General features: G+C 44.0%; 1 protein-coding gene across 1 annotated transcript in view; it reads left to right on the forward strand.

Moving 5' to 3' along the window:
• The window catches only part of LOC132395125 (leucine-rich repeat-containing protein 70-like), an 85,286-nt gene that overhangs the window by 15,108 nt on the left and 48,126 nt on the right, over window positions 1-22,052 (forward strand). Inside the window, exons 3-5 of the mRNA XM_059971428.1 lie at window positions 2,020-2,091; window positions 21,451-21,522; window positions 21,610-21,690. Coding sequence (XP_059827411.1) covers window positions 2,020-2,091; window positions 21,451-21,522; window positions 21,610-21,690 — 225 coding nt within the window. The remainder of the gene's footprint in view (window positions 1-2,019; window positions 2,092-21,450; window positions 21,523-21,609; window positions 21,691-22,052) is intronic.

The following is a 22,052-nucleotide window of genomic DNA, read 5'->3' on the forward strand; positions in this document are numbered from 1 at the left end:
AGGAAGGGGGACACGTGTTCCAAGGAGTAGACTAGACAGGATCGTGTGATGGTGTGAGAACCAGTCAAGGCACTAGAACAAGTATATGCCAATGAAACTAAGATAAGAAATTACTATAAAGAATACTGTGAACCAGGGCTCGGTGGACAATTAGTGACTCGCTCATTAATCGTCTCAACTTTTGTTTGCAAATAAATGCTTAAACTTCTCGAAGAACCTTCTGCGTCTCCTGATTATTTCAAGAAACCACGACATCGTTAGGTATTAATATTGAAGTAGTAAAATAGATTCAACAGTGGCTGGATGGGGGATGCCAATGAGTAGTGGTGGGTAACTGTTTGTCAGGTTGGAGGCTGGTGACTAGTGGTGTGCCTCAGTGATCTGTACTGGGTCCAATGTTGTTTGTCATATACATTAATGATCTGGATGATGGGGTGGTAAATTGGATTAGTAAGTAAATTGGATTAGGTAAATCATTGGTAAATGATGGGGTGGTAAATTGGATTAGTAAGTATGCAGATGATACTAAGGTAGGTGGTGTTGTGGATAATGAAGTAGGTTTTCAAAGCTTGCAGAGAGATTTAGGCCAGTTAGAAGAGTGAGCTGAAAGATGACAGATGGAGTTTAATGCTGATAAGTGTGAGGTGCTACATTTTGGTAGGACTAATCAAAATAGAACATACATGGTAAATGGTAGGGCATCGAGGAATGCAGTAGAACAGAGTAATCTAGGAATAATGGTGCATAATTCCCTGAAGGTGGAATCTCATGTGGATAGGGTGGTGAAGAAAGCTTTTGGTATGCTGGCTTTTATAAATCAGAGCATTGAGTATAGGAGTTGGGATGTAATGTTAAAATTGTACAAGGCATTGGTTAGGCCAAATTTGGATTATTGTGTACAGTTCTGGTCACTGAATTATAGGAAAGTTGATAACAAAATAGAGTACAGAGAAGATTTACTAGAATGTTACCTGGGTTTCAGCACCTAAGTTACAGAGAAAGGTTGAACAAGTTAGGTCTTTATTCTTTGGAGCGTAGAAGGTTGAGGGGGGACTTGATAGAGGTATTTAAAATTATGAGGGAGATAGATAGAGTTGACATGGATAGGCTTTTTTCATTGAGAGTAGGGGAGATTCAAACAAGAGGACTTGAGTTGAGAGTTAAGGGGCAAAAGTTTAGAGGTAACACGAGGGGGAACTTCTTTACTCAGAGAGTGGTAGCTGTGTGGAATGAGCTTCCAGTAGGAGTGGTAGAGGTAGGTTCGATATTGTCGTTTAAAAAAGAATTGGATAAATAAGTGGACAGGAAAGGAATGGAGGGTTATGGGGTGAGTTTAGGTCAATGGGACTAGGTGAGAGTAACCATTCACCATGGACTAGAGGGGCCGAGATGGCCTGTTTCCGTGCTGTAGTTGTTATATGGTTATATTTGCAATTTCCCAGTCCTCAGGAACCATTCCAGAATTGAGTGATTCTTGAAAGGTCATTACTAATGCCTCCACAATCTGTTCAGCTACCTCTTTCAGAACCTTGGGTAGTGTCCGTAAGTTACAGGTAACTTAACTCCTTAAGGCTTTTCTGCTTCCCAAACAGTTTCTCTTTAGTAATGACAATGACACCTACCTCTGACCCCTGACAGTGTTGGCTTTCTGCTAGTGTGCACTATGTTCCCCAATACTACCTCTCCAGACGGAATACCTTCCACTCACCCCAACACTGAACTAATTCCACAACCTATGAACACGCTTTAAGGACTCTGCAACCTGTGTTCTCTAATTATTTATTTATAGTTTTCATTTTGTATTTGCACAGTTTGTTGTGTTTTGCACATTGGTTGGTTGTCCATCTCTGTCATGCAAGGTATTCATTGATTTTATTGTTCTGCCTATTTACTGTGAATGCCCACCAGAAAATTAATCTCATTTTATGCGGTGACGTAGGTGTACTTTGATAATAAATTTTCCTTGAACTTGATGATCTTACACAATTTGAACCTATTATGAAACTTATCAACTTTCAGAAATTTAAAGGGAAATCGCTTAACGGATCTGATTCCAGATACCTTTGAAGATCTCTCACTATTGAAGTACTTGTAAGTCTCACAATTTATTTACTCCTTTTAATGATTTATGAACTATAGTGATTTTTGGGTTTTGCTTTTCAGCAAGATGAAAATGGCTATCTATGCCACTAAAACTGCTTGTTCAGAGTAAACAGAGTTTTATAGATTTTTTTGATGAAGTAAGTCATTTGAATTGATCGTTTCATCCCAGAATGAGGTGGGAAGAGGGAAATTATTTTGCAGTTTAAACTCCCTTTGGTTAATTATCAATGATCATTAAGAGTCATTGAGTAATAACAAGCCATATTGCTAGATTTACTAGTTGTAACAAGTAAACTTGAACTGAATGAGGATTAAAGATGTAAATAGATGATAGAATCTTTCTCCAGTGATACCAGAAGAAGTTAGAATAATGAAGGTGTGAAGATACATTGTGGTAAGTATTTATCCTTCATGATCCTTAACAGGTTGATGATGATGGTGAAGAGAGAGTCTGCTGATTCTCTAGTAGGGGGAACTTGAGATAAGTGACGCCACAGACTGTAATGATGAAACAATGAATTGTGGGCCTTCCCTCTCGCTGTGGCAGGGAGTGATATCTCTCTCGCCCTAGTTAGAGAGAAGGAGAGGGGTCAGGATGGACAGTGGTTTATAGATCGTGGTCTTTGGGGGCTTACTATTGCTTGGTGGGTGATGGAGAGGTTGATATTTTCTGTTGGAACAAATGGGGGAAGGGGGCAAGTTGATGCTTTGCTGCTGCCTGTGCAAGGGAGGGGGAGGTTTTTCTGTTTTGTTTTATTTCCCACTCTGTTTCGTGAATGTCTGCAGAGAGTAAGATTCAGTTTGTATACGATATTCACTCTCTGACATTAAATTGAACCATAAAAAAAACTAGTAAATTCAATTGCAAGCAGTACCAAAAGGATTTTATGTTTGGCAAGTTACAACCAAGTCTTTAATTCTACATTGCTACCACATTCCATTTATAGTACAGTGTCCTGAATTTGAGTGCTGGGGAAATTAAGTACAACTTTTAAACTCTTACCAATGCAAAAAGATGCTAATGGGCCACTGGATCCATATGCTGGCTCACAGGGATTCTCTCTCTCCTTATTTGCTTGTACCCATAGAAGTTATTAGTTTTCACATGCACCCATCAGTACCTCTTTTGATTCATTTAGCCACTAACCTACACTAAGGGGTAATTTACAGTGGTCAGTTAACTTCCAGCATGTTTTTGGGACCTAGCAAACCACAAAGTGCTGAAAAGAACAAGCAAACTCCACACGACAGCACCCGACTTTGGGATCAAATTCTGGTTCATGAAGCCATGAGGCAGCTGCACTTACATGCTATGTTCTTATTACACACGTAAACAGATTTAAAATCTGATATTACTATTTACGACTGGAACAATCAGGTTGCTGGAAACACCCATTTGGAACACAAAAGGAAGCAAATCTGCCATTCAGACATAGCCTGGTCATATTTGATTCCACATTCCCTATGAGGGTTCTGTATTAACTATCCTTTGAAATGACCAGTAAATCCATATAGTTTAAGAAGCAATATATTATCCTTGTTGTGATGTCTACACCCTATAACCTAATTAAAAACTTGCGATAGTTTTGAATCAGTAATTGAATTGAATTTGGTTTATTACTGTCAAATGTACCAAGGTGAACAGCTCGTTTTGTGTACTTTTCATACATTACATGGCACATCGAGGTAGTGCTAGGTAAACAATAACAGAATGCAGAATAAAGTGCAGTACAGGTAAACAATAAGGTGCATGAATATAATGAGATTGATTGTGAGACCAAAAGTCCGCCCTTCCATGCCACGTACCATTTAGTAGCCTTGTAATGGTGGAGTAGAAGTTGTCCTTGAGCCTGGCGTATGTGCTTTCTGGCTTTAGTATCTTTTGCCTGATAAGAGAGGTGAGAAGAGAGAATGTCTGGGGTGGGTGGTGCCTTTGATTATGCTGGTAACTTTATTGAGGCAGCAAGAAGTATAGAGGGAGTCTGTAGACGGGAGGCTGGTGTCCATGATGGACTGAGATGTGTCTACGACTCTGCAGTTTCATATAGTCACAGGTAGAGCGGTCACCATACCAAGCTGTGATGCATCTGGGTGGGTTCACTTAAAATTTGGTAGGGTCGAAGGGTAATGACAAATTTCCTTAGCCTTCTGAGGAAGCAGAGGCATTGATGAGCTTTCTTGGCCACAGTATCTGCTTGCTTGAACCAGGACAGGACAGGTGATGTTCACTTCCAGGAACCAAAACTGTCAGCCCTCTCAATCTCATCACTATTGTGCACTGCTCCCCTTCCTGATGTTAATGCTGCTAGTCTTACAAGTCTTACCTGCAAATATCCTTCAAATTTTCCTCCCTAACTTAAATCTTTCCCCTCTAGTGTCTGACATTTTGACCATGGGGAAAAGAGTCTATCCATCCTTCTGTGCCCTTCATGTTTTTATAAACTTCTATTTGATTGCCCCTCAGCCTCTGATGCTCTAGAGAATACAATCCAAGTTTATCCAACCTCTGTTTATAGCAAATACTCTCTAATCCAGGCAATAATCTGACAAACCTCTTCTGCACCAGCTCCAAAGCCCCACATTCTTTATGTAGTGTGGCAACCAGAACTGCACACTATAGTCCAAATGTGGCCTCGCTAAAGTTTTATACAGCTTTAACATGTCTTCCCAACTTTTATACTTGATTCTCCAACCAGTCGAGGCCAGTGTACCATATGCTTTCTTTACCACCTACCTACCTGTGATGTGATACCACTTTCAGGGAACTCTAAGACCCTCTGTACATGAATATTCTTAAGGGTCCTACCATTTACTCCATACTTTCCTCTTGGTAGTTCACTTCCTATTATACAATACCACACACTTGGTCAGATTAAACTCCATTTGTTATTTCTTCAACAATATTTCCAACCTATACTGCTATATTCTTTGACAACCCTTCTTCCATAACTGTACCTTTATTGTGTTATCTGTAAACTTATAATTATCTCAGCTGCATTTTCTTTCAAATCATTTATATGTACAGGGTCTCCAGCACTGATCTTTGTGGAGCACCACCACAGATTTTCAGTCAGAATAATATCCCTCTACCACTGCCTTTTGTTTTGTATAGTCAAGCCAGTTTTGAATCCACTATGCTATGTTTCCATAAATTTCATGAGCCTTAATCTTCAGGATCAGCCTCCCATGAGGAACCTTGCTGAATACTGAAGTCCATGTGGACAACATCCATTACCTTACCCTCATCGGTCATCTTCATCACCTCAAAAAAAAAACTCAAATCATGTTTGTACGATTGACCTCCCCTACATATCCTTTGTTGGCTATCCATAATAAATCCATGTGTTTCCAGATGTAAGTAGATCCTCTGTCTAAGAATCTTCTTCAGTAATTTCTCTACTACTGAAGTAAGGTTCACTGGCTTGTAATTTCCTGGTTTATCCTTACTTCTTTCCTTGAACAAAACAACAACATTGGCTTTTCTCCAGTTGTCTGTGACCTCACCTGCTGCAAAGGAGGGCACAAAAATCTGACTAGTCCCCAGCAACCTCCTCTCTTCTGTCTCTCAGTAGTCTGAGATAGATCCCATTTTATCTACCTAATATTCTTTCCTGCTGCTTTTATTTTCCTTAAGAGTTCTGTATGATTTCAGCTTCCCAAACTATTCTTGTGTTTCCTCTGTGGTGACCTGCACACGCAGGACTTGAACCGTCAGCGGAAGCCGCAAGCAGTAGCGCGTTTGGAACTACCCACTCGGGGCAGACCTTCCAGCGACAGTCTGATGTCACATCTGCCCCGTGGGTTGCAGGGGAGATTTAAGCGCGCGATTTTGAATCAGTAAAGGCATTCTGAGTTCAGCTCTCTCTCTCCCTCCGTTGTTTCTTTAGTAGTGCATTGCGCGTGACTACATTGGTGACCCCGATGTTCCAGACGGCATCTGGAGCCGGTGACTCAGCGACCAGCCATGAGTTCGAGCAACTCGCACAGCGCGGTCTCTCTGAAGCTCTCGATTTTCTGGGCCACTCAGCCCCACGTTTGGTTCGAGCAGGCTGAGGCCCAGTTCAATATCAGAGACATTTCAGCCGATACCACATGGTACTACTACGTGGTCAGCACGCTCGACCAGGAGACGGCAGGCTGGATCATCGACTTCCTACGCCAGCCACCAACAGAGGATAGGTACACTAAGCTTAAGGCGCTCCTGATCCGTACCTTCGGACTCTCCTGCCGTGAATGGGCCACATGGCTGCTACGCATGGACAGCTTGTGCAACCACACGCCATCCGCGCACATGAATGATATGCTGGCGCTCATGGATGGCCATAAGCCGTGCCTTTTATTTGAACAGTTGTTCCTCGAGCAAATGCCAGAGGATATTCTCCTCCTCCTCGCGAGTGAGGATTTCAGCGACCCACGCAGGGTTGCGGCTAAAGCAGATGTCCTTTGGCAGAGCAAGCAACTTGGGGCAGCTTCAATTGGCCTAGCCACGATCGTGCGTCCCAAAGTCCAGGCCCCGCAACCGAAGCCGTGGAGACCCACGGGGGAAAAAGACAAAAGTTTGGAACAATGGTGTTTCTATCACCAAAGATGGGGCTCAGGCTTGCGCCGCCGCCGTCCACCATATGCTTTTCTGGGAAACGCTGGGGCCAGCCGTCGCTAATGGCTACGACAGCTGGCCACCGAGACAGCCTCCTGTACCTCTGGGACCGACCCTCCAGGCGGCGCTTCCTGGTAGACACCGGGGCCGAAGTCAGCATACTCCTCTCCTCCCCTCCCCCCAACCATGGACACTCGTAACTCGGTCCCAGGCCCCGAACTCACCGCTGCAAATGGCACCAGTATTCGGATGTATGGCCCGCAAACTATCGTACTGCATTTCGGGTCCAGCCGATTCACTTGGACTTTCACGTTGGCAGCGGTGTCACAGCCACTACTAGGGGCAGATTTCCTATGAGCCAACTACCTCCTGGTCGACCTAAAAGGCTGGCATTTGGTACACGCTGAGACGTTCCAGACTTTCCAGCTCGGAGAAGCCAAGCTACCGGCCCTCCACCTGGATTCCGTGACCCTCTCAGGTAATGAATTCGCCAGGGTGTTGGCAGAATTCCCCTCCATAGTCACACCGCAGTTCTCCACGGCTGACCCCAAGGACAGCGTGCAGCACCACATCCCCATGCAAGGGCTGCCACTGCATGCCCAAGCTCGCAGGCTCCACCTTGCCAAGGAGGAGTTCCTTTAGATGGAAGAGATGGGAATCGTATGCTGCTCAGACAGCCCGTGGGCATCCCCGCTGCACATGGTGCCCAAGTCCGCAGGAGGATGGAGGCCCTGCGGAGACTAGAGGAGGCTCAACGAGGCCACAACTGCCGACAGACACCCAGTACCCCACATCCAGGACATCACGGCGGACCTGCACGGAGCGACCATCTACTCGAAAATCGACCTGGTCAGGGGATACCATCAGATCCCAGTGCACCCTGACGACGTGCCCAAGACAGCCCTCATCACCCCGTTCAGCTTGTTTGAATTCGGTCTCAAGAATGCAGCCCAAACTTTCCAAAGGCTCATGGACTCAGTGGGACGTGGCTAAGATTTTGTTTTCATTTACTTGAATGCTATCCTGGTGGCCAGCAGTTTGCACCAAGAGCGTGTGGCACATTTGCGCCAGCTCTGCCAATGCCTGAGTGACCACAGACTGGCAATCAATCTGGCGAAGTGCCAGTTTGGGCTGATGGAGATCGACGTCTTGGGCCACAGAGTCAACCGACATGGTGCAGTTCCCCTACCGGACAAGGTCCAGGCCATCCGCCAGTTCCCCAAGCCCAGCACGGTCAAGGGCCTGCAGGAGTTTGTAGGGATGGTCAACTTTTATCATCGGCTCATGCCGGCGGTGGCCCGCATCATGAGATCCTTGTTCAGCCTGATGGCCGGCAAGGCCAAAGAAGTGGCATGGGACGTGGAGTCCACGGAGGCGTTCGAGCAGACCAAGGAGGTGCTGGCAAAGCCGGCCCTCCTGGTGCACCCAAGAGTCGATGTACCCACGGCAGTCACAGTTGACGCTTCCAACACGGCAGTTGGCGGAGTCCTGGAGCAGCTCATCGAGGACCAGTGGCAACCACTCGCTTTCTTCAGCCGGCACCTACGGCCGCCAGAGGTGAAGTACAGTGCCTTCGACAGAGAGTTGCTAGAGCTCTACCTGGCTGTCCGGCATTTCCGGTACTTCCTCGAGGGCAGGGAGTTCACCATGTATACAGACCACAAACCCCTCACCTTCGCACTGGCCAAGGTATCGAACCCATGGTCGGCTTGGCAGCAGAGGCACCTGTCCTCTATTTCAGAATTCATCATGGATGTCCGCCACATCGCAGGGAAGAACAACGTTGTCGCCGATACACTGTCTCACCCCTCCCTTCACTCAGTAGGCATATCATCCTCAGGAACAGACTACGCAGCACTGGCGGAAGCACAACGGTCAGACACCGACACACTGTCTCACCCCTGCCTCCACTCAGTAGGCATATCATCCTCAGGAACAGACTACGCAGCACTGGCGGAAGCACAACGGTCAGACACTGAGATCCCAGCTTACCGCACCGCCGTTTCGGGGCTCCATTTGGAGGATGTCTCCATCGGCCCGGCAGCGGATTGACTCCTGTGTGACGTGTCTACCGGCAAACCCTGACCCGTGGTACCAGCAGCATTGAGGGGCCGGGTGTTTGACACTACCTGGCCCACCCATCCATCCGGGTGTCCATCAAGCTGGTAGCAGACAGATTTGTCTGGCAGGGTTTGCACAAACAGGTTGGACACTGGGCCAGGACCTGCGTACACTGCCAGACCGCCAAAGTCCAGCGACCTGTGAAGGCTCCCCTCCAGCAGTTCCAGCTGACGCACAGGAGGTTCCAACACATCCACGTGGACATTATCGGCCCCCTGCCAGTCTCCCGGGGCAACAGGTATATCTTTACCATGGTAGACAGGTTCACAAGATGGCCGGAAGCCGTACCGCTCGCAGACACGTCCACTGAGTCCTGTGCCAGGACGCTCATTGCAAACTGGATCGCCAGGTTCGGCCTCCCAACGGACGTCACCTCCGGCAGAGGGGCACAGTTCATGTCTGGTTTGTGGACAGCGACAGCACTGGCGCAGCTCCTGGGCACCCAGCTGCATCACACCACAGCGTACCATCCTCAGTCCAACGGTTTGGCAGAGCGATTCCACCGGCATCTCAAGTCGGCCCTGATGGTGCGCCTCAGGGTCCCCAACTGGACAGATGAGCTTCCCTGGGTCCTACTGGGCATCCGCACAGCCCTCAAGGAGGACCTGGACGCCACCTTGGCAGAAATGGTCTACGGCGCCACCCTGATGGTCCTAGGCGAGTTCGTACCAGAGGCCCGAGGTTCGGAAGAAACACTAGCAGCGGTGCTAACGAGGCTGCGGGACAAGGTAGGGACCCTGGCACCGGTCCCGACCTCCAGGCATGGTCCCACACCATCCTTCACCCCTAAAGACCTTTGAGACTGTGAGTATGTTTTTATTTGTAGGGGCATGCACAGGTCACCTCTACAGCGTCCGTACGAGGGACCCTTCAAGGTGATCCGGCACAACTGAACCACTTGTCATGGAGGTGGGTGGCCGGGAAGAGACTTTTACAGTGGACCGCCTCAAACCGGCACACTTGGACATTGAGCAACCAGTGAGGGTACCCACACCGCACCGGCGAGGCTGGACACCCAGGCAAGCCACACAGACTGGGGGCTCCACTCCCCCGATGGACGGTTCTGGGAGGGGGGTGGTCTGGCGGCTCACACACACGGGACTCGAAACGCCATCGGGAGCCACGGGCAGACACGTGGTAGCGCGTTTGGAACTACCCGCTCGGGGCCGACCTTCCGGGGACAGTCTGACGTCACGTCCGCCCCGCGGGTCACAGGGGCCCATGGGAGGGGAGATTTAAGCGCGCAATTTTGAATCAGTAAAGGCATTCTGAGTTCAGCTCTCTCTGCCTCCCTGTGTTTCTTTAGTTGCGCATTGCGCGTGACTACACCTCTTTCTGACCACATCTCTCATCACCCAGAGTGATGAGAACTTTCCATTCTGGTCTTCCTCGTAGGAACATATTCTGTCTGAATTTTGACCTGATGACCATATGTCAGATGTGGACTTGCCGATAACAACTGCTCATAATCTATTCTCTTCAATTCCTACCCAACCCTGTTGTAAGCAGCCTCCTCTACTCCCCCCCACCCAGTTTAGCATATATTACAACGGAGTGCCACGCACAGCTGTAGCTTTTAACTCCTAACTAATGACAACTTCATCTCCCATGTAATTAGTTTTATTACTCTGATTCTGGACTCAACTCACCCAGTGTGGCCTCGTTTATAGAGGTTGATCAGACCTGTCCACAGCTTCTTTGCAAAATTGGACAAGTTTGGAACCCTTCTCTCATATCCTGTTTTTCTATAACAATAAAAAAATTTAAATTGATGACAGAGAACTAATTGAACTAATTAAGATGCATGGGATACATGGTGACCTGGCCATTGGGATTCAGAATTGGTTTGCCCATAGAAGACAGAGGGTAATGATTTATTCTGCCAGGAGGTCCAAAGCCACTGGTGGGGGTTCCACAGGAATTATTACTGCAATCTCGGTCGTTTGTGATAAATGGCCTGGATGAAAATGTGGATGGAGGCTTATTAATTTTGCAGATGATGCAAAGGGTGGTGGTGTTGAGAATAATGTAGAAGATTGCAATGGATACAGCTGGATGTAGATCAGTGGTAGGTGGAGTTTAATCCAGCCAAATGTGTGGTGTTGCCCTTTGGGAGATTAAAGGAATAGTAAACTGTTAATGGCAATACCTTTAGACAGTGTTGATGTACAGAGGCATCTTGAGGTTGAAGTTCATGGCTTCCTGAAAGCAGCGGCACAAGGTGATAAAGAAGGCATATGGTTGGCTTGCCTTTATTAGTCAGGGCAGTGAGTTCAAGAGTTGAGATGTTATGTTGCATTTCTATAAAATTCCAATTAGGCTAGATCTGGAATATTGCATTCAACATTGGTTGCCCCATTAAAGGAAGAATGTTGAGACTTTGGGAAAGGTACAGAAGAGATTCACCAGGATGCTGCCTGGATTAGAAAACATGTGCTATAAGGAGAGCTTTGATAAACTTGGGTTTTTTTTCTGGAGAGGCAGAGGCTGAGTAAGGCATGATAGAATTTTATAAGATCATGAGAGACATAGATGGAGTAGACAGCTGACATCTTTTTCCCAGGAGGAAAATACCTGGTATTAGAGGGCATGCATTTAAGATGAGAGGGCTAATTTGAATGGATACGTGCAGCAAAACTTTTTGTGGTAATAGTGGAGACAATTAGGACAGGGGCATTTAAGAGGCACATGAATATTCAGAGAATAGAGAGATACGGGCATTGTGTTAGTATTTAGTTACTAATTTAACTTGTTTAGACCAACATCATGTGTAGAAGGGCCTGTCTTGTACTGTATGTTGTATTTTCCATGTTCTAATTGGGCTTAGCTTCACTGACTTTTGTAGAACAAACTGCACATAGTAAAACCAATCATGTGCTGTGATTCCCGTCTGTAATAAAAAGAGGAGGAGGTGATTGAAGGCAAACCAAGTACTAGGTGGCCCCCATTTTTCAAACGTTCTTTTTACGACAGCTCACTGTTACAAAAGACCTACATTAGTACCTGTTTTCGCTAACCAAAGAGGATTTTCACTTTTACGAAAAAAAGATGTCCATTTTATATGTGTGTTTACCCCTGAGAAAGACTACCATGACCATGAAGCTTTGTGTGGGCAGTTGTGTGCGCATGCATCTATGTGCGTAAGCATGTACGTGCACATGTGTGTACGTGCCGATTTTTTTTCCTCCAAATCAATTTTGGCTCGCTGTCTTCCCGATTTTGATACGTGAAACTACACCGTACATTCAATATTTCTACTTTATATAGGCTGTATATTTATCATATCATTCCTGCTTTTACTATATATATGTTCATGTTATTTTAGGTTTTATATGTTATTTGGTTTGATTTGGTAGGTTAGTTTTTGGGTCAGGGAGCGCTCAAAAATTTTCCCATATAAATTAATGGTAATCACATCTTCGCTTTACGCCATTTTGGCTTACCAACAGTTTCATAGGAACGCTGTACCTTCGGATAGCAGTGGAAGCCTGTAGTCATTTAGAAAAAGCTTTCAGCAGATGAAAGCCAGTACAAGTGTGAGCCATATGTAAATCAGAGGTAAAGCTTACTGCACGGGATTGAACTGCTCACATATGAAATGCAAAGTCTACACCGCAGTGGTCTGAACATAGAAAATAGATACCATAAAGTTTACCCATGGAGTAGTGTCCAACATGAGGCCCTCACAGGGGAAATATTTACTCTGCTTTGAAAGTTTAGGGCCAAATGCAGATAGCAGGTGCCAGGGAAGAAAATCGATGGTGGCCCAAGTGTGTCTTGCCAAAATACATCTGAATTTCATGCGCAATTTGCTGCATTTATGAAAGGCTGCAAATCAGATTATCCCCTGTGTAGCAATCAGCCGAAATACCATTCTTGATTTTATGGTAACACACACAAAATGCTGGTGGAAGGCAGCAGGCCTGGCAGCAACTATAGGAAGAAGTACAGTCGACGTTTTGGGCCGAGACCCTTTGTCAGGACACAATTTTATGGTCACTGATTACTGTACTTTCTGGTGTAAGTGCCTGTACCATGGCTATGCTGGCCTGTCTGGGCTGTAGGCACAGCTAATTCTGGACTGCAGCTTGACAATTCAGATATCGTCATGGTCCATGTTATATCCTGTGCACTCAGCCATTTCTATCATGAGGAGTCATTTGAATTAGCTGAAGGCTAGCTTCAGTAAGAACATGAGGAAGAGGTTAAGATCCATTCAGCATGGCTGTAAGAAATTGTAGCAAGTACTTCAAGCTTGACTTGTTTTCTATATGCTGGGCTCTGCTGTCATTTGGTTGTGGAATATCCATGCACTTCACAATAATTTATTTTGTCTTACTGCTATTGTCCAAGAAGACCACATGTGGCAGGAATGTACAGTAGTAAAGCGCCTTGACTAATTAGAAAGTTAAGTCTGAAATCTTAATGCAATTCTAACCTTTCATGAGACAGATCATTCTTAATGAGACTGAAAGATTACTGCCAAATCTTTTCCAACTTTTTTGTGCTTGGTATAAGATATTGTGAGGCCAAATTTGGAGTATTGTGTGCAGTTCTGGTCACCTAACTATAGGAAGGATATCAGTAAGATTGAAAGAGTGCAGAGAAGATTTACTAGGATGTTGCTGGGTCTTCAGGAGTTGAGTTACAGGGAAAGATTGAACGGGTTAGGACTTTATTCCATGGAGCGTAGAAGAATGGGGGGGGGGGATTTGATAGAGGTTTACAAAATTGAGGGGTATAGACAGTAAATGTGAGTCGGCTCTTTCCACTTAGATTGGGAGAGACATGTACGAGAGGACATGGCTTTAGGAGGAACATTAGGGGGATCTTCTTCAGTCAGAGAGAATGTGGAACGAGCTGCCATCTGACGTGGTAAATGCAGGCTCACTCTTAAGTTTTAAGAATAAATTGGATAGATACATGGATGGGAGAGGTCTGGAGGGTTATGGACTGGGTGCAGGTCAATGGGACTAGCGGAATAAAGTTATGGCACAGACTAGAAGGGCTGAATGGCCTGTTTGTGCTGTAGTGTTCTATGGTTCTATGGAATAATTTTATTGCATACCTCTGTCTCTCTGAAGTATAGTTACATTACTACTACAATTACTGGGCCACCCTGATTCTTGTGAACCTCTAAATCAGCAATGATATCTCACTCTTAAAATTTGGTGCTTGAAAAGCACTGTAGGGGAGATAGTAGGGGCAGATATAACAGGACCTTTTAAAAGGCATTTAAATGGAGACATGAGCAGGCAGGGGATAGAGGGATACAGACCTTCTGCAGGTAGATGAGGTTATCTAGATTGATCTGCTAGATTGATGGGTTGAAAATCCTGTTTCTTCACTGTTACCTCCTATGTTCTCAGTGTTTGTGTATTTAGGTCAGTACTTTATAGCCTTCTAAAGTGGCTGAATTTGTTTCTGAAATTAATTTGAGCTTTGCTTTTGAAGAGTTGACTCATACTGCCCATTGTCCACCTACACATGTACAGTATATCACACAAGTACCCACTTCTGACATGAACTAGGGTGTTCACATCTTTTGTCTGTGTACTTCAATGTGATCCAAAGAAGCACATGTCAAGAATAGGCCACAAATGAAATTCAATGTCTTCACTGCAGTGAAAACATAAACACGGGATTCTGCAGATGCTAGAAATCCAAAGCAACACCCACAAAATGCTGGAGGAACTTAGCAGGTCAGACAGCATCTATGGAAAAGAATAAGCAGTTGATGTTTTGAGTTGAGCTCGTTCTTCAGAGGAAACACTTACATTTTTGTTTTATGATCTAAGAATCACTTGGAAGACCAGCATTCATTGTCCATCCTAATAGTTGTTGTAGTCATTCTGGTGAAGGCACTCCAAGAGTTGTCGGGTAGAGGGTTCTGGGATTCAGATCCATCAACTGTGAGTGAAAGGGATCTATTTCCAAATCAATTTGGAGGGGAAACCATTCCCATTGCCTGATGCAGGTCATAGATTTCAGAGCATTTGCTTAGTAGCCTAAGCTGAGTAACTGCAGTGCATTTTGTGGATGGTATGTATTGCAGCTACTGTTCCATGGTGGTAAAGAGAATAAATGTTTAGGGTGGTGTATGGTTGTCTCATCCTGGATGGTGTCAAGCTTCATTGAAGTTGTTGATGTTGCTTTCCTAGACAATTTGAGTGGTAGGGTAGCATAGCGGTTAGCATGGCACTATTACAGCATCAGTCCCGGGTTCAATTCTACTGGAGTTTATGTATTCTTTCCATGATGCTCCAGTTTCCTCCCACATTCCAAAGATTTTAGTAGATTAATTGGTCACATGGGTATAATTGGACAGCATCTTCCCATTGGGACAGGAGGGCCTGTTACTGTGCTGTATGCCTCAAAAGAAGTGGAGAATATAATGTCACAATCCTGACCTGCACCTTGTGAATAATGGAAAAGCTTTGGTATCTGGAGGTAGGTTATCTAACCTCTGACTGTTCTTGCATGTATGTGTACATATGTGGCTGGGACACTTGAGTTTCAGTGGTGGTCTTTCAGCATGTTGATGAGAACCATATTTATCATCACTGACATATGCTGTGAAATGTGTTGTTATGCGGTAGCAGTACAGTGTAGTAAAAAATCACCAGAAGTTACAAGAAGCATATATAAAAAATAAGAATTAAATAATGCAAAAAGAGCAAAATAATGAATTTGTATTCATGGTTTCATAGACCATACAGAAACTTGATTGCTGATGGAAAGAAGCTGTTCCTAAGACATTGAGTATGTGCCTTCAGACTCCTCCTGCCTGATGGTAGTAACAAGAAGAGTGAATATCCCGAATGGTGGATGCAGCCTTTTTAAGGCATTACCTTTTGAAGATCTCCTTGATGTTGGAGAGACTATTTTCCATGATGGAACTGGTTGAGTCTACAGTCAGCTACAGCGTTTTTTGGTTTTGTTCACTGTGCCTTTATACAAAGTTTAAAGTAAATTTATTATCAAAGTACATATATGCCACCATATACATTCCTGAGACTCATTTTATTGCAAGCATACTCAAAAAATCCATAATAGAATTAATGAAACACTACACCAATTTGGGGATTCAACCAGACAAAAACTGTACAAATACAAAAGAGAAATAAATAATAATAATAAATAAATAAGCAATAAATATCGAGAACATGAGATGAAGAGTCCTTGAAAGTGAGATGATAGGTTATGGGCACATACAAGGTATATAAGAAATACTCAAAACTCCTCTGGAGATTGTGGAAGATAATGAGAAAGATTTGGACCAAAGCCTGTATTCTACCACGCTAGAAAATTGCTGAAGGATGTTTTGATCCCAGGGAAGAAGATTCCTGTACAATCATGCAGTTTAGGACAATCTCCCTCCTTAGTGTGGAGTGCAAGATATTCTTCTCGGTGCTTGCGAGAAGGCTGACCTCTTACTTTCTGGAGAATTACTATATCAACACATCTATCCAGGTCAGTAGCATCCTGGGATTTTCTGGGTGTTTTGAACACACCTCACTAATCAGCCAATTTATCTGCAAGGCCAGGCAGAAGAAAGGTGACTTGACAGTCATCTGGTTAGACCTAGCCAATGCCTATAGATCAATTCCACATCCTCTCATCGTTGGCCTAGGCCACTACCATATCCCATCAGTAATTTGAGACATGGTCACCGACTACCTAGGAGGAGTCAAGCTATGCTTCACTTTAGCCCGTTTTACAACCAGGTGGCAAGATCTCCAAAAAGGGATTCCAACTGGCTGTACAATCTCCCCCATCTTGTTTGTCATAGGTATGAACCTCCTCGTATCAGCAGCAGCAGAAATAACCCAAGGCCCAGTGTTGGAGCCCATGATCCGACAACCTGCAATACGGGGGGTTCGTGGATGACATCACAGTAACCATTGTAACCCAAGTCCAAGCAAGATGGGTATTGGAAACCCTGGACAACGTAGCTACCTGGGCCAGGATGACCTTCAAGGCCAGGACGTCCAGATGCAGGTTGATCAAAAAAGGCAAGGTCTTCCTGTCCCTTGCTGACACACTGGAATGGGAGAGGTGTAAAAGGAGACCAACTGGCAGAGAGGAGAGGCTACCAGGGCAGTTATTTTCATCAAGGAGAGGGCCATGCCAGTCCTATCAAAGAGGCCTAAATCTAATCTGCTGCAAACTGCTAAATCATGGGAGGCGAGGGTTGACGTGGGGAGGAACCTGCAGTTTCCAGTGATGGGGTAAACCATACTTCAACCAGACATCATACTGTGGTCCACCGAAGACAAGAAAATCATCCTGGTGGAGCTCACAGCACCATGAGAGGAAGGATGCAAGGAGGCTCACTACGGGAAGGCCCTGAAGAACCAGTTCTTAGTCCAGGAGTGCAGGGACAGACGCGGCTATTCCTTGTGGAGATCCACTGCAGAGGGTTCCCAGCAAGGTCAGCATGGTCGTTGTCTGCACTGGGCCTTGATGGAAAGATCAAGAACCAAGCAGCTCACAGGATGGGGGAGGAAGCAGAAAGAGCCTCTTACTGGATATGGAGCAGGTGAGAGGAGTTGAGCTGGAAGTCAGGAACAGCTGGGCAGTGACTTGGCCACCGCTGCTGACCTGCCAACTGGAGAGTGTAGTGGCTAAGGGTTGAAACACTCTGAAGTTTGGACATCACCTGACGACATCTTCCCTTGGTCAAAGGTTATGGTTACCTCATCAGTTAACTGAAGAGAGCAATGATGGGGCAAGTGAAGTTGAGTGAAATTATCCCCATTGGTTCAAGAGTCTGATGGTTGAGGGGTAATAACTGTTCCTGAACCTGGTGGTGTAAGTCCTAAGGCTTCTGTACCACCTTCCTGATGGCAGCAGCAAGAGGGTATGTTCCTGAGTTGAGGGGGTCCCTGATGATGGGTGCTGCTTTCCTGCAATGATACTTTGTGCAGATGTGCTCAGTGGTGGGGAGGGCTTTACCCGAGATGTACTGGGCTGTATCTATTACTTTTAAGGTTTACAAGATCCCTCTGTAATCTTCAATATCCTTCTTTGGTATCAACACTTACTAATTTTGTGTTATCCACAAACTTACTGATCAAGCTTGTACATTAAATAATAAATAACAAGGTTCTCTATAGCCAGTCCCGCAGAACACCACTAAGTCACTGGCCTCCATTCTGATAAGCAACCTTGAACCTGATCCCTCTGCTTCCTGCTTCAGAGCCTCTTTTTCTAATAAAGGAAAGAAATAATACCATAATCCTCTCAAAATTAATCAGTAAACTGTGCAATTGGTTCCCGGATTTCCTCCTTTGCAGACCCCAGTCAGTTCAGATTGACAAAAACATCTCCTCCACCATCTCCATTAGCACAGGAGCACTGCAGGGATGTGTAGTTAGTCCCCTTCTATACTGACTTTACACCTATGACTGTGTGGCTAAGTACAGCTCCAATGCTATATTCAAGTTTGCTGATGACACCACTGTTGTAGGCTGTATCAAAGGTGATAAATCAGCCCTCAGGAGGGAGATTGAAAATTTGGCTGAATGGTGTCATAACAACACCCTCTCACTCAATGCCAGCAAGACCAAGGTGCTAATTGTAGACTTCAGGAGAGGGAAACTAGAGGTTCACGAGCCAGTCCTCATTGGAGGATCAGAGGTGGAGAAGGTCAGTAACTTTAAATTCCTGGGTGTCACTATCTCAGAGGATCTGTCCTGGACCCAACATATAAATATAATTGCAAAGAAAGCACAACAGCACCTCCACTTCCTTAGAAGGCTGCAAATAGTCAACATGTCATCAAAAACCTTGACAAACTTCTGTAGATGTATGGTGAAAACTGATTTGACTGGCTGCATTGTGGCCTCATATGAGAACACCAGTGCCTTTGAATAGAAAACCTACAAAAGGTAGTGGGTTTGGCCCAGTACATTATAGGTAAAATCCTCCCAACCATTGAGCACATCTACATGAAATATTGCCGCAGAAAAGCAGCATCCACCATCAATGATCCTCACCACCCAATCCATACTCTTTTCTCACTGCTGCCGTCAGGTAGAAGGTACAAGAGCTTCAGGACCTGCACCATCAGGTTCAAGATCAGTTACTACCACTCAGCCATCAGGCTCTGGAACAATAAAGGGTCATCAATTGAGATATTCTCGCAACCAATGATCTTGCTTTAAGGACTCTTTATCTTGTTATTTCATGCTCTTGTTATTTATTGCTATTTACTTATAGTTGCATTTGCACAGTTTGAAGTCTTCTGTACTCTTGCTCTTTCATTGATTCTGCTTACAATTACTATTCCATAAATTTGCTGAGTATCCCCGCAGGAAAAAGAATCTCAGGGTTGTATGTGGTGACATGTAAGTTCTCTGATGATAAATTTTACTTTGAACCTTAATAAACAGTAAACAATAATAAACGTTTATAATAAATAACTTCCTCCTTCAGAGACCACTCAGCACATTTACATTTGAGTACTCTTGTGAAGTCAGAGGAAACCAAAATTACATCTCTCAGTAAAATGTCTTCATCATATACTTACAGAAGCAGGGAATGCCAGAATAGATCTTCTGATGGGGGTTAATTCTAAACATATTAGTTACTATTCAAACTTCAAAGTTCGAAGTAAAATGTATTATTGGACTACGTACATGTCTCCATATACAACTGAGCTTTTTCTGCGGGTGTATAGACTAGTATCTGTAAACAAGATCAATGAACAACAGACTGTGTAAATACATATATAAATAAAGAGCATAAAATACAAGATAAGAAGTCCTTAAAGTGAGACCATTGGTTGTGGGAACACCAGAAATGAAATAAGTGTTGTCCCTTTTGTTCAAGAGCCTGATGGTGAAGGGTAATAACTGTTCACAAACCCTAGAAAAAAAATCAAAGTAGTTTTTGCTGTCTACCAAAACAACTATAGAATGACCTCTATCTATGATTCAAACATCAACCTCTGATTTGTATCTTGGAATGGATACAGCTGTGTTGAAGCTTAAAAACCAAATTGTTTCTTCTTGCCAGTACAACGTGTGATACAAAGTAGATTCAAGCAAGGCCGTGCATAATTTGTGACTGCCTAAATTTTCACAGAAGTTTGTGTATACATTGTGCCCTGATATTTGTTTTGTTCTATTTTTGACCATTTCAAGGGTGTTATTTTTGACAAAATAAGGTACTTTTGTTCATTTAAGGAAGTTTAACAGATGTCTCAGCTTGTTGTTAATTAGATTGAAAAGCTATGTTCACACATCTGCATTTGTAAAGAACATTCTTAAGACAAAAATGAACATAAAATTAATTGCCAATGTCAAGATACATCACAGCGTGAAAAAGGAAACTTTTTCCAGTTAGTGCTCGGTTTTTTTAAAAAAAAATTAGTTATTATCATGTGAAAGCAAATAATTCAACACCTACTTATGGATGATATGTCACCTTTCCTCCAGGTTGTTTAGTGTATGTTTCCAAGGATTGACAAATCATATAAATCGTGTTTATTTTTGAAAGAAAAGTTCTTTTTAAATAGTTCAGGGTTTCTGGAGCATTTAAAGAAGCTGCCATTTCAATGATTTCCATAGCAGCCTTAATCTGTAATGGATTTCAAGGTATTCCTTTATATCATCTGGCTATGTGATATTGTTAACAACTAGTTAAAATGAGTGATTGGCGTTTCTATTGCACCTTTGAAAAGATTAGTACTTAGCAAAGTTAATGACTTGATTTTTGACTTGGGGTTATACAAAAATACACTATCCACTTTGCAAATGGCACCTCCCACACACTGCAGTTGAGAATGACTAATCTATTGTGATGATGCTGAGGGATAATGAATGGTGAGAGTGCATAATTCACATGTTCATCTTTGAAGTAGTTCCACAAGGTCTCCTGTGTCAACCTGAGTGAGGGCTCATGGTAATGATAGGAATGGGAGTCTGCTTGCACCGACCCAGAGGCTACAGCCAGACATTCCCAGCAAGTGGTTGATTGAGAGGTGTCTATAAGGAGTAATGCTAGACAGTAAATGAATGTCGTCACTTCGCCCATGCCTGGGTGGTGGCCTGTGCCTCTGCCTGTTTCTGTAGTCTGAAAGACAGGATAGGTTGCAGTTAGAAGTAAATTGTAAGTTGAGGCAGAGATCGATAACAGTGAGATGAAAGGATCCTGATGACAGGAAGCTGAGAGTGATGGTGACCTTGTCTCACATGTAAAGCCACCTGTACTTGTGAGCCTGCGTTTAAGGTTCCAGGAAGTCACAGATCTCTTTAATGATAAATAAAAGTTCAAATATTGGCTCTTTAAAGAGGATTTTGAGGAAAATGAGTTTAGCAAATTTTATTGTTCTGTCTTGAGACCAATTTTGAGCACAGCAGCATGTTATTAGAGGGGGTTTTATACTAAGAAGGTGTGATCGTGCAAATGAAAACCCCATCAAGAAGCCTGCAGTTCAGTTTCCTGACCAGTGCAAAGACTTTGAGAAGTGTGCGCAATGTTGTATCATTTTCACATGCATCTTTAAGGCACTATGTTTGGAGTTGAGTGGCTGAAATTGCAGGCCGTTGTATTCTTTGTTTATCCATTGACCTAAAGGGCTACGTTTTATGTTTTACTTTTCTTCTCTGTTTGTATTACAGGTTTTTATCTTATAATTCTATTAGGTTTATTGCAGATTATATCTTCCAGCCTACTCCGGAAATTGAACTGATGTAAGTTTAATTAAAATATTAAAATCAATTTAAGTCATTTTAAGATATAGAAACATTATATATTAAAGCACATCTTTTCTTTCAAAGTGATATAAGCAACAACAAGTTGCTTGCAATTCAAAGGGACCTCTTTCGGACAAAACATGGATTACGCTTTCTGAAAGTTTTGTAAGTAATTTTTAAGACTGTGTATTTTATGTCATTTACCAATGACTGACTTACTGCCCATTACATCGTTGGTGTTTAGGGCAGCAGTGAAGGTCCTCCATCTCTGTCTGTCCATACTATCACACACAGATAAAGAAGGATTTTTCATTGCTGTGCCTGTAACAAATTTTTTTTGACCAGTCAGACCTGGAGGACCGGTGGACCCCTCTTAGTCTGGCCTCTACCCTTTGACCTGTTTGGCAGGGTGACCCTACCAGGAACCAAAGCACAAGCCCTTGACTCTACCTGACAGAGCTCTCTGGGTCATTGAAGGTCTCAAGCCTCCAAACCTTAGAAGACTGTGGTTCCCATGGAGGCATTTA

Source organism: Hypanus sabinus, chromosome 6, assembly GCF_030144855.1.
Source record: "Hypanus sabinus isolate sHypSab1 chromosome 6, sHypSab1.hap1, whole genome shotgun sequence".
NCBI classification, from domain to species: Eukaryota; Metazoa; Chordata; class Chondrichthyes; order Myliobatiformes; family Dasyatidae; genus Hypanus; species Hypanus sabinus.